A 13,191-nucleotide genomic window follows, 5' to 3' on the forward strand; every position below is an offset into this window, starting at 1 on the left:
ATTTTATTGACACCAAAAGAGAATTGTTTAATTATAGTTCTAAATAATATTGGGGGAGTTGGATGGCCGAATGGTTATCGTGTGCGCGTTGTATCATAAGGTCTGTCATTGAGTCAACTGGCGTGGTTTCGATTCCTCGGTTGAAGGAGCAGGGTCGCCTGTCCAATCTCGTGGGTTTTCTCCTGGTCCTCCGGTTTCCTCCCACTTATAAAGACCCCTACGCGCAAGCGAACTATTGAAATAGAATTGAACCAACCATACGTTAGTCCCGAAATGACCTAGTTTGTCGAGTGGAAGTTACCCCCCCCCCTCTCCCTCTCTCTCTCTCTCTCTCTCTCTCTCTCGCTCCCTCTCTCAATATTACAATAATAATTTGACTGTAATCAATTGATAAATTTTTACGGAGAATATATTCCGAACTCTTTCTGAAGTAATTAGATCTAAAGTATTTCCTTTTCAAAAATAGAAAAGAAATTGAACACTGCAAAAATGTTTTGAATTTCTTTAATTTTATTTAGTATTTTATGTGAATCGATATCTAATTGATTAGCCAAAGTTTTGGGCGATTAGGGGAAGGTTTTAATGTGAAATAAAGATATAATTTATATAACATAGAAATATATATCATCAATCTGATGAAATTTAAATAGGTCTATGAGTATTAAAAAAACCACTTTAATGAAAATAAATATATCACCCTGGCCCTTCTCTCTTTTTTTTTCCAACTTTATTAGCACAAAAATCAGTCCGCGAAACAACAGTTGTGGTCTGAAACCACCAAACGACTGTTCTATTTTATGGAAATAGAGTAATGTCCCTTATACCAGAAATTTACGAAAGTAATAGTCTTGATTACCTAAACGCATCTTAATTTTCTGTATATTCAGTTTCATGGTTTTGTGGTCATTTAATTATCAAAGCCTTCGAATTAAACACACGACAAGGACACATATGATCTATCTTACGAGATATGTCAAACATAAACATTTGATTTATACACGTGCGTCGCAAATGTTCATTTAAGTCTTGATGTTCAAGACAACTGTAATGGCTTCCATCTGTCAATTTTTTTTGTAAACTGTTTAATTCAGATGAATTGTCGGTGTTCTTGAGCACCCGAGGTAAATATTGGGGGTGACAGAGTTGTCAAGTCATTTCCAATCTTATATCTAAAGTCACACATGTAAATTTTAACCTATGCACAAGTTTATCTGATCAATTGGAGTCTCAATTTTGCCGGCAGTTGTGTAAACAAGTTTTGACACATTTCAAATTCAGTTTTCGTTAATTTTCATCAGTAGAAATATCTGTGCAAAGTCATGGGCAGTTTCTGCATATTCCACAAAGTACAACTGATAACTGCATTTTAGATAGATAACATGCTTTTCGTTTACAAATTACAAAGTTGTTGAATTTGAATATAAATATATAAATGCCGTACGGTGCGGTAGCAGGTAGGCTACTGGCACTGAAGTTTACTTGTTATTCAGATCATATCATTGTTCTTTATTTAACATATTTTATTTGAAGAGTACGTATAGTGTAAGAGTGCAAAACAATGAGTATAGTACTATGACTGTAGTCATTAGAAAAATATCTTTGCCATTGAAGAAAAAGGTATACCGATGCCAGATAGATTGTAATTAAATATAAATAATTAATAGCATCAACACATGTTAGTCATGAGATCCTGCTATTCTCAAGATTCTTGTTAGACCTAATCTATTATTCACAATGAATCATTGTGCTGAAATTGGATCTGGAAATATAAAAAACAGTAGCGCACAGTATTTTAATTTTTTATTATGGGACTCAGAAACCTTGTACTTTTTTTCTCTTCAGTTATTAATTTAAAGACATAGAACTATGGAGGAGTTTAGACAAACGTATGTCCATCTTTGTAAAGATCATCATTTAGAAATTCAAGATTGTGTGATAGATAAATTAAAATGGTAAGTATGTGTTAAGAGGTATTGATTTAAAAATTACTGTAAGCCACTGTCTAAACTTATTTGATTAGAAAGACCTGCATAGCATTTCAAACAAGCAACCATACGTGTAGTACCTTTCGGAACAGTCTCTGGAATGGATCATGTCTTCTGTTTGTTCGCTAATTCATTTCTCACCACATCTGACATAAATTTATAATAATTCAAGTACAATTTTACAAGTCACATAATGTAGGACTAATTCAAATGTATTTTGTTTATGTTTTGATCATGTCTTCTGTTTGTTCGCTAATTCATTTCTCACCACATCTGACATAAATTTATAATAATTCAAGTACAATTTTACAAGTCACATAATGGAGGACTAATTCAAATGTATTTTGTTTATGTTTTTGAATCACAAAATTCCACTTGAAAATAGAGTTAGATTATTATAACTTTATGTCAGATGTGGGGAGAAATGATTCCTTTTGATGAACAAAGATGAATTACGGTGTAGAACTGAAGTGGGGGTAGATGGTTATTTTCGTTAATTTCATAAATTGCTTGTTAATAGGAACTACCATACTGATCTAGGTAATTGATACATCAGATTGACTTACCATAGTCTAATATGTATAAGTTGTGTGGTGAACTTTGTCTTTGTGCCATATTACCGACAAGCTTACCAGTAAACTTTTAAATTTTTCTTCAGTGCAGAGAAAACACCAGGAAAAGGGAAAACCATCCTAGATTTATCAACAATGGGTCTATCGCCACAGACTTGCTCGGTTTTAGGAAAGGTTCTTGCTACTGACAGAAATTTCTTAGAATATAAATTTGCTGATTGCATGTTGAGTGAAGATGGTATGTAATAATGTTTTTTTTTGTTTTTTTTTTAACAATGTATACAATAATTTGGCTGTGGGTCATGGGCTTATTAGAGGAAATGTAGTGTATAATCACTATTAATTTAGAACTGATAGTTTTGACAAATATGTTATTACTACATTAGGTAAGAGTAATTTTGATTGTGTATGTTCTTAAACTATTTGATTTTTATTCTGGCATTGTTCCTTTAACTCCAAATTAAAACTTTATTGTTGCTCTATTATGTTTGATTTATTTTAATTTTATACTTACTGGTATTTTAATTTCAGCTGTTAAGGGATTAGCACAAGGTTTTACACATAATACATATTGTAGAAAATTAGACTTGAAGGTAAGCTAAATAAAGAAAATGCATATTTTACTAATAATAATATAAACCGAAATGGGGTTTAACATCTTATAATTACTTTCTTGCACCAACCAGGCAGATGTCATGCATTGTGCTATGAGGTTAATTTTGCCTTGGCAGGGGTGCTATTTCAATTTCCAACTGTTTACAATCCATCCGCAACCAATAGATTTTCCTGGTCTGGACCTGACGAGGGGAAACCATGCTGGAAAACCCTACAGAACTTTCTCGACCAACACCGAAATCAAACCTAGGCCAATGTGTACTGGGACATGTATATGATAAATATTTTCAGTGTGCAATTTATAAATGATTTAATAATTACTGACATCGTTTCTGTCTGTAACCTGACTTTAATTTTGAGGAAAATATTTGATGTTATAATTTGCTTTTAATTTTGTTTGGAAATTTCATCAAATGATAGATATCTATCATTTCTTTTTTTTTTCACAGGGTAATAATATTCGGGGAACTTCAGTAGAAACATTAGGTAAAATGCTACGCCACAACAATAGTCTATACAGGTCAGTGGAAAATATAACATTCTATATTTTAGGAGCTTGTGTGCTGCAAACAGTAAAACTGATCAATTTTCAGATATTTTCTTTTGTTTTTAAATCTCTAGTGATAAGAGTATCTCTTCTAACAAAGACAATAAGGTTTCAGTTGACATTCATGTTATGAAGTTAAATCTTCACTTTTTAACTTATTCTATTACAGCTAAAATTAAGCTTTTTTACTTAATCACTTCACTAGATATATCAAAAATAATATTGTTTATTTACAGTTTGTGTTTAGAGTGGAATGCGTTGGGTATGTTAGACAATTCTTTTGCTGTATTTAGTGATGGAGTAGGATCTAATACTTGTTTAAAAGCTCTAGATCTACGTAACAACCAAATCAATCATGATGGAGCTGCCGAACTAGCCGCATCATTGAAGAGAAACACAACTCTCCGAGCATTAGGTAATTCCGTTATTTGATTTTTATTTTGACATTGATTATCAGCTACCGGGTAATGTATATGAATTGAGTTTAAATTGAAATGAAATGGGGTTTAACATCTTACTTTTCTGCACTGAGCAATTGAAGACAATCATATGCCTTGCAGTGTGCTTCGAGGAAGCTTTTTCACAGACACTGCCTACACTTTCAAGGGTTTTTTTTACATGCTGCCAAAAGTACATGGGTGGACATTTTATTTTTTACCACTCAAACGACTACAAGATTGTCCTTGCCAGATCCTCGGTCTTTCACTACAGACAAGGGGAAACCAGCTTGGAAAATCCTGAGGAATATTCAAGACTAACAACGATATTGAAGCCGGTACCTCCTGGTTAGTGAGCCAGTACCATACTCACTGTGCCATTTTGGGTCCCTGAATATAGCTAAAAAAATCCAGTTCTCCAGCAATACTCAGGTGTAACTATTAGTATTGAAATTGAAAAAGATTATTTCAAAAGTTTCTATATATCAAACATTATTATTATTTATGGTCTGTATTTATTTGTTTGTTTTATTTAGATCTACGTTGGAACAACATTGGTTTAATAGGTGGTAGAGCTATATTAGAGATGTTACGATCTAATAAAACACTGTCACGATTAGAACTAGCGGGAAACAATATCCCTTCAGATATTCTAAAAGCTATTGGTAAGAGTTTATCAAATACCTCAACAATTTTATTAAATTTGGAACTGAAATTTTCTCCCATAATGGACTGCTCAAAATCTGAAAATGTACATGTACTAGTTTAATTACGCCCCTTCCTCACATTCTCAAGGAACATGAACATTTGAAATACATCCGCACATGGTTCGCTCATTTTGGTTAAATACCAATTTTCAGTTATTATTATTAATTAGTTTTAATATTCGAAATGATATACTGTTGTGAAAACGATAAAAATGAAATCTCTTTTCTTTTTATTTTCTAGAGACCTCAGTTTCAAATAATGCTGATCGTCAATTAATTGTTGATGACTTCCAGAAACGAACTACAACACTTAGTAAACATGTTCAACATTTAGACAAAGAAAAGTCGTTACAGGTACCTAGTATCGGTTTTATTCAGATATTAAATTATTCATCATTATATACACCCACTGTAGTAATTATTAATCAAACTGAAGTTTGGTGATATACATCTAATTTAAAGCCATTTTATATTGCCTAAGAATGTATAGGTGTAGTAATTATTTTAACAGATTTGAGTTACGCAAGTGTTTAATTATTAATATTTTGTATTTTTAGCTGAATGAGTTGATGAATACAATTGATAAACAAGAAAATATTATGAAGAGTACAAAAAGGTATAATTAGTTAATTTTCAGGATTTAAATCCGCTCTTTATATTCTTACATTGTTTTGTACACTTAGGGGCAGACTTTCACGACATGCTTGGATGACTGGAAAAAAAGTGCTGTGGGGCTGGTTAAAATATACTGCTGAAAAAGAATGGGCTGACTGAGTTTAAAGCCTAATCTGCCATTGTGTACATTGTGTTTTATAACACAATTCTTACATTTCTGCTTCTGAAACTGCTTTGCTGCCACTTAACGGCTTAAATAAACAAGTTAAAATTGAATCAAACTTCTACTTATTATAGAAGTGGCAATAATTGTCCTATTGTTACTTTATTTTAATAGAGTTTCAGCACATCAAGTGGGTAATTTACAAAATGCACTTGAAGACAGAAAAAAATCTTTTAATGCATTAGCTGCAAAGTAAGTAGCCGTTTGTATTCCTTTAATTTGGTAAACTGACATACTTTTTAAAAAATATAAAATTGCATGATCTAAAAAAAATAATAATTAAAATTTCATTAACTTTATATTTAAATACATGTATATCTCATAAATTTTATATAAATTTTACAGAGAATTATATAATACCTGATATAGTAAAATATTCATCATTATTGTTTGGTTTTATTATCTTTTAGACTGGCCATGACAGAATCTGAATTAACCCTTGCTGAACAAAAGAACCATGATTGTAACAGTATTATAAATCGTTTAAAACAAGACATGTCTGAGATGACAGCATCACATCATGCTGATTTGAGACATGAGAAAGAGGTGATTTGATTTACATCTGGGGGGTTGGATAGCCGAATGGTTAGCACGTGCACGCTGTATCATACAGTCTGTCATTGAGTCAACTGGTGCTACAAGGTGTAGGGTTGCCTGTCCAACCTCGTGGGTTTTCTCTGGGTCCTGCGGTTTCCTCCCACTGCTAAAGACCTCTACTCGCAATCGAATTATTGAAATAAAATTAATCCATGTGTTAGTCCCAAAAAGACCTAGTTTGTGTCGAGTGGATGTTAAACCCCATCTCTCTCTCTCTCTTTCTCTCTCTAATCTCTCTCTCTCTCTCTCTCTCTTTTTGATTTACATCTGGATTGAATATCCAAAACAAACTTATTTGATTTTCATTTGAGGGAATCTCTTGCAAATTACAATATTGTGAAAGTTGAATCTCTAAGGAATATCAGTCCAAAGACAGATAGATTCCATTTAGTATTTACAAAGATATGATGAATTGAAAATTTTATATTTGACATCCTCTGCAGATGATATAAACAAGCTAACGTCTCCTATTCGTGCTGGGTAAAGTCATTTGATGGGCCTTTTTTAATCGATTTGAATTCAAGCCAACAGATTACCTACCGTCGATATTTTGGTTTTGTTTTCTTAAATACAACTTGTTAAATAATCAGTTTGATTACATTTTAGCGTGGATTAAAGTGTGAAATATCAGATATTGCCTGAAAACTGACCATCAGTGGCTTTAAATGCAAAATATGAATTCTTAAATGTTTCTAAATTCTTAATAGAATGAAGTACTCTAGAGTTAAGTAAAATTATTATATGATTTATGACAGGACAGAGCTAATGAAGAGATGAAGTTATTGAAGGAATTATCAGAATCTAATGATAGAAATATTCAGCTTCAAACAAAGGTACTGTATCTATTCATAAGTTTTAATCTTGGTGTCCATTAAGAAAAATATTATTCAGGATTTTTTCAAGTATAGTTGCCACTGGCCAGGGTAGCACAAACGGTTCGCTAATTCAGATAGACTAAAAACCATCTATGTTCACATTGGCTTGCATCTAAATGAGCATGTGGCAGTTGAAGTTGAATAAGAATAGACAGAAACCAGCTGTCATGCATGTTCCTGAAGCAACGACTGCGAGTTTCACAACATCTGGCCGTTGCTTGTTTACTTCACAATTCCCGAACTTATAGTTATGTTATCTACAGACACGTGAGCAGTAGCGTCCAATCAGAGGTTGTGACATCGCGACCTCCACGGAAACCTTAACATTGAATGAACCTTGAAATTTGCAACTCGATTATCACAGGTACACATTTTAGCTTGAAAGCGCGAGACTTGGTATTCGCGAGGATCGAGGAATCTGATAGGCTCACAAGTTGGGCTTGTACCCAATCGAAATTAGTGCTGAAATATGCAGGGTATTACGTGAAGGCCTTGATAAGATGTACGTAGTTAAAGCGAGGTCAAGCCTTCTATTGAAGATGCTGTCTATGCAGAATTCTTGTCCCTATCATTGCTCATTTAAATTTTAAAAACATGTTAGTTGTACAATAAAGGAAATATTGTATTAAACTCATTCCTTTCTTTTAAGGTTTTGTATTTTTTAAGATAAATTTATCTGATATGAATGATTTTATTTTATTTGAGAAAAACATCAAGAAAACACAAATTTACAAGCCTAGCCTGCACTGTACGTGCCTTGGATTTTCCCACCCATTCCGGGTACTTTTATTTTTTAGAAAAGAACATGGTTTTATTTGAAATTAATTTGTGATCACTAGTTTGTGATTATAATTGTGTTTAACATATTTAATATTTTAATAAAAGGTAGAAGATTTAGATAGAAAATTAAAACAAAATCAAGAACAGTTATATGAATATAAGGAACAGATAACCCATCTACAGGCTGAACTAACAATGAAAGGATCACATTATGATGGTACGACTGGAAACTATACTTGTTGATTTACCATGTGCTATTATGTAAATATGATGTAACAAGTATGAGCATAGTATGGACTGAGAATTGAGTATGACATCATCACAGTCATCTTGTACTTGACATATCAAAAATCGAAGTCTGTCATTTGATGCACAATTGTCTAAGGAACACGCATGCCAAGTTTCACGTCGATGGCACATGAATTGGCAGAGTCTTAGACTTTTTTCATTGAGCATCGCCCACAAGAGCAAGAAGATGAGTAGCGCTTGCAGCCCAGGTCCTGGTCCAATGAGCACACATCCATCGTTTCACCATCTGCATAAATTAACCAAATCCGTGAATGCATTTGACTAAATGCTTCAATTAATTTGACCAAATGTGTTTGCTATGTTCCTCTTACATGGGCTACCTCCATCCTGGTTTTGTTTACGGTGGATGTCTCTGTTTCTCTATTATAAAATCGGTGCCTTTTGCAAATTAGAATTTTTTGGATTTAATAATTTTTTCATCCAGTTGACTAATTGTTTGGACGAAGAATATTGTTGATTAAATGAATCTTGTATATTTTATTTTCAGAGAGAATCCAACAAGAAAAAACACGCCAAAAAGATGCACTTCATGATTTAGAAACATACAAACAAAAAGAGGTAAGATTATATAGGTTTGAAAGATTAGATATTTGAAATATCAACACTGATTTATCAACACTGACAATAATAAAGTGTATTCATATAAATGATTATAAATTGTTTTTTGATTTATATATATATTTTGTATATATTTAATAGATTAATCGAATAAGACAAGAAGCTGATGATACAGAGAAAACATTACGTGATAGATTACAGAAAATGGAAACACATAGATTAGAACTAGAAGAAGAGATTAGTAGATTAAAAGCAACTAATATGAATGATAAAATGATGAATGAAGAACAGTTAATATCATCTAAGCAAAGAATCAAGGCAGAGGAGGTAGAAGGCTTATTATATTTTTTTTCTGTATAGATTCACATTGTTTCTCAGAATGTTTTTTTGAAAGATGTTTTATTGACTATAAATGAATGGGAGATTGGGGAACAGACAAAATGCCTATGTCAGCCCCCTAACCCTATAGAAAATTCCATAGAATATAAAAAAAGGGCAGCTCAAGTGGTATTTTTCAAAATTACTATAATGTTTGAAAGCAACTAAAACAGTTTTTCTAGTTCATTATTGTCCCTTATAGTAATTCTCAATGTCATATAATAAAGTATGTCTCAGGTGGTATTTCATTATTTTTCTCAAAATTATGGCATTGTCCAGTCTAAATATCACATGGCATTGCTTGCAAATGACACACTTCGCTAAAATAGCATGTAGTAAACCCTTCATAACCTCAGTGAGTAAGATACTGGCTTTACTAACCAGATGGTCTCTGGTTCAATCCTGATGTTATCAAAGAAATTTCCTCAGAATTTTCAAGCTTAGTTTCCCCATGACAACAGTGCAGGATGGAGATCCTAAAAGGGAAAAGTAGTTGAAAAAATGAGACTGACAGTTGAATGCCTGTCTATGTTATCTTCCAAATTAACAACTACATCTTCTTCAATAGAGTAAGTCAAATGAGACATCAAATTATTTATGTATCCTATTTTATTTATCTATTGAATAATTTCTTCCTGGATTTGAATCTTTGCACAATGTAGTTAATTGGCCAGTGCCACACTACTTGACTACCACGGCCCCTGCACATTTATGGAACTGGGGTCATTGTTTTGTGTTATTTATTTTAGGAACAAAGACATATGCAGTTAGAGGAGAAGATACGAGTTTTACAGATAAGTAAAGATGAATTACAGACACATTGTACTCAACAAGCAGCATTAGTTAGTGAATTACAACGTAAAAATAGTAATTTACAACTAGAACATGAAACATATAAACGACAATTAGAAGAATTAGGACAGGTCAGTTCTTTTGTTTTAATTCTATATAAAATACAATCCTGCCAGTATACTACTAGATACAATTTATTTGGACAATCATCTCTTCTGATCACCAACACCGGCTTCAAAAATTTATTTCAGAACATGGTAAAATAAAACATAATTGGAATCCATAATAGGTGATAATCCAACAATTGTGTATAATAAGACATGTAGTTGGATCACTATCTAATATAATGCATCTGTTATTCTTGAAGCAACCAAAAATTCAACAAGGGGGCATCTTGTTCGGTCCTTTAGTATATAGAGTCGATCAGGTGCAACCACCTGAAGCTATTCATCCCACTAGCAAGTCAAACTGCCCTAGTCAAGTGAAAAGCTGTAATATATGAACTAATGGTAATTAACAACTGTAAACTAAATCTCAATCTCGGCTCCCAGAGAGAAGTTTAAGGTTCGTTTCTCTCTGAGAAATTGCGCCAGCCATTTTGTATGTCACGTGATGTCCTTCCACTGGTTGCTTCACAAAGTATCAAGATGATGGCTCAAACTGGCGTATTTTCAGAAATTTCGCTTATTTTACACTCATATCGCTGAATCACTCACATTGCGCGCTAAAAATAGTTCCCAGTAAATCATCAAGTCAACTGCTTTTGAATGAACTTTTGATGTCAAGATGTGGAAAATATACCAAGGATCATTAATATGTAACTGTGGGAGGAGCTTAGGAACCAAATTCAGACTGATTAATGGCTGACTTGATTCCCCAGAGAGAAACAAACCTTAAACTTCTCTATGATTGACTAAATCTGTGAGGCAGTTAAGGGAGCAGCAGTTTGATTTGGTTTCAATATAATTATTAAATATATTATTACAGGACTTAGCAGAGAAGAGCAGCATTACCATGTCTGAAGTAAGCAAAGTACGACATGAACAGAAAGAAATGGAGATGAAATTAGATAGTGAGCGTAAAATACAAGCTGAATTACGTGAAAAACTCAGTCATACAGATCAACAATTATCAGGTATTAACATGTCAGTATGGTGATTAAACAAAATTGTCAAGATGGAATTTATGCTAAATACAGAGATAATCTTTTAGTGTTGGATTTGTTCTCTTGTTGGAGTAAAAAAAAAAAATAATTTACTGAAATGGAATGTACACATTGGCATGTACGTAAAAGATCCCTTGACAGTTGGAATTCGATATAAGAGTAGGCTGTAGTGCTGCTGTCCTGAACTTATTTCGATTTCTTGAAAACTGGTAAATGTTTCAAATCATAAGTGACATCAGTTAATGTTTATATTTGTCATAGAAATACTTAAATATTTTATCTTTACATTTGAATGTTTTATATTGACAGTATTGATCAGATAAAATTTTATTAGAATTTGATTTAATTTATGTTTTATGATAAGCAAGTTATCTTCAACAGAAAATTTTTCTTTTTTTAACATTGGTAACCAAGAGTTTTCAAAATGAATAATATTTTGAATATGATTAAACTAAATATTCCTACACATATTGAAATTATCGACTGTATTTTCTGTATTTATATAAAATTTGTGTATATTTCAGAACAATTATTAAAATATCGTACAATGATAGAAGAGAAAGATAGAGAATTAGTTATATTAAGTGAAAAGTTACGTTCTAGAGATCTAGAGATAACACGAGCTAGAGAAGAAGAATCTCAACGAGCCCATCTATTGCAATCAGCTATAATGAATTATGTCTCTAAAACACCATTTTCTTCACCTAGTAAATAATAACTACAGCCAACAAACTCTTACCCAATATATGGTGCATGCATAGAATTTATTTCATTTATTATGATTGGCAGCTGAAACAGATGTATAGTGAAGTGGAGGTCAAAATGATGTATGTAAACGGTCATAGATGAGAAATCGAGACCACACTATTAGAATGGAGTTCAGAATGGCACCCAACAGTGATGTTGTGAGGATGTGTGTGTAAAACTTTGTGGGTCAACCAACATTCTCACAGAAATCCACTATCTGCTTAGTGTATCATCAGACTTGTTCTGTGCAGTACATTTTTTAATATTCTAATACACTGTGGGATTGTCTCAACACAGCTGTACTAGCTTTTTTCAGAGTTGTAACATCAAATACAAACTACAGCCAAATTCTACATACAGATGTGTTTTTAATTTTTTCTGCATTCTGTACATGTACATACCCAGTGATCACCCAAAGATGTTACTTTTGCCTTTAAAATCTATCATACCAAAATGTTTATGATTTAATTTTTTTTAAAAAACTTCTTATTTATTGATCAGAAAGAGGAATACTGTAGAAACATTTGAAATTTTAAAATACTTAAGATACATTCGAAATTTTAAAATACTTAAGATACATTCGAAATTTTAAAATACTTTAAATGCAAATGGAAGGAACTCTTTGCAGAAATGATTGATTTCTTCCAAATACATTCCGTCCACAATAGCCTTCTATCTTTTTCATCCATTTTGAATTGTATTGAATACAGACAGGTTCTCAAGGATCTCGTTTCACAAGCACAGTCATTTAATACTTATGTAAAGGTAGTAAATCCCATAGCATCAAACTTGACATGAAAAAAGTTTAATCTGAGACATATTTATTCAGCAGCCCTTATGTTTACAGTAAATAGTCTGTGGTACAGTAAGACAAGACTGGACCTTGCTTATATACTATTCAAAAAAAGTAGGGGATATTTGATTTTGGGGGCATAATACTAAAATATGCAAATGACTACGAAAAAAGTCACTATAGAACCTAACAGAAGAAACATTTCCAGTTACATTTGACGCCCAAACGCACCAAGAACTACCGCATGGAATGCAGGTGATGCTTGGGATCGTCATGGGGGTCCAACCCAAGATTTGCACGACTCTGAATTTGAATGTTACAGTCATTGTGGCATTGAATTCCCGGGTGGAAACATCAGTTTAATTGTTTTAGTGACCAGAAAACAAATTTTGATATGCGTCGGCTTACCCAAAATGAAAGGTTACGTGCCCTTGGCATGCTACAGATCGGCACAACACAGGCGGTTGTGGCGCGGACGATGAATGTTTCTCAGTCT

The 13,191-nt window shown here is 32.7% G+C and overlaps 1 protein-coding gene across 2 annotated transcripts; it reads left to right on the forward strand.

Annotated features, from left to right (window-relative positions):
* The first annotated feature begins 956 nt into the window (after positions 1-956).
* On the forward strand, positions 957-12,843 carry LOC126811386 (leucine-rich repeat-containing protein 45). 2 transcript variants are annotated; one of them, XM_050536962.2, is made up of 18 exons: positions 957-1,121; positions 1,843-1,952; positions 2,644-2,795; positions 3,089-3,150; positions 3,622-3,692; positions 3,956-4,134; positions 4,693-4,821; positions 5,105-5,217; positions 5,421-5,479; positions 5,816-5,893; positions 6,112-6,247; positions 7,054-7,131; positions 8,059-8,170; positions 8,750-8,820; positions 8,962-9,147; positions 9,948-10,121; positions 10,978-11,125; positions 11,680-12,843. In XM_050536962.2, the coding sequence occupies exons 2-18, from the start codon at positions 1,867-1,869 to the stop codon at positions 11,868-11,870; spliced, it is 2,025 nt and encodes a 674-aa protein (XP_050392919.1). In that variant the 5' UTR covers positions 957-1,121; positions 1,843-1,866; the 3' UTR covers positions 11,871-12,843. The 2 variants fall into 2 exon arrangements, with proteins under 2 accessions (XP_050392919.1, XP_050392921.1); XM_050536964.2 differs by lacking the exon at positions 957-1,121 and adding an exon at positions 1,311-1,346.
* Positions 12,844-13,191: the final 348 nt, after the last annotated feature.

This window comes from Patella vulgata, chromosome 2 (genome assembly GCF_932274485.2).
Source record: "Patella vulgata chromosome 2, xgPatVulg1.2, whole genome shotgun sequence".
Taxonomy (NCBI): Eukaryota; Metazoa; Mollusca; class Gastropoda; family Patellidae; genus Patella; species Patella vulgata.

What these genes read in the sequence shown, in the direction of transcription:
- LOC126811386 (XM_050536962.2), top strand. Translation starts at nt 1,867, where the DNA reads ATGGAGGAGTTTAGACAAACGTATGTCCATCTTTGTAAAGATCATCAT. An exon ending in GTGATAGATAAATTAAAATG is followed by an intron (nt 1,953 to 2,643) that starts GTAAGTATGTGT and finishes ATTTTTCTTCAG; the next exon opens with TGCAGAGAAAACACCAGGAA. An exon ending in ATATTCAGCTTCAAACAAAG is followed by an intron (nt 7,132 to 8,058) that starts GTACTGTATCTA and finishes TTTTAATAAAAG; the next exon opens with GTAGAAGATTTAGATAGAAA.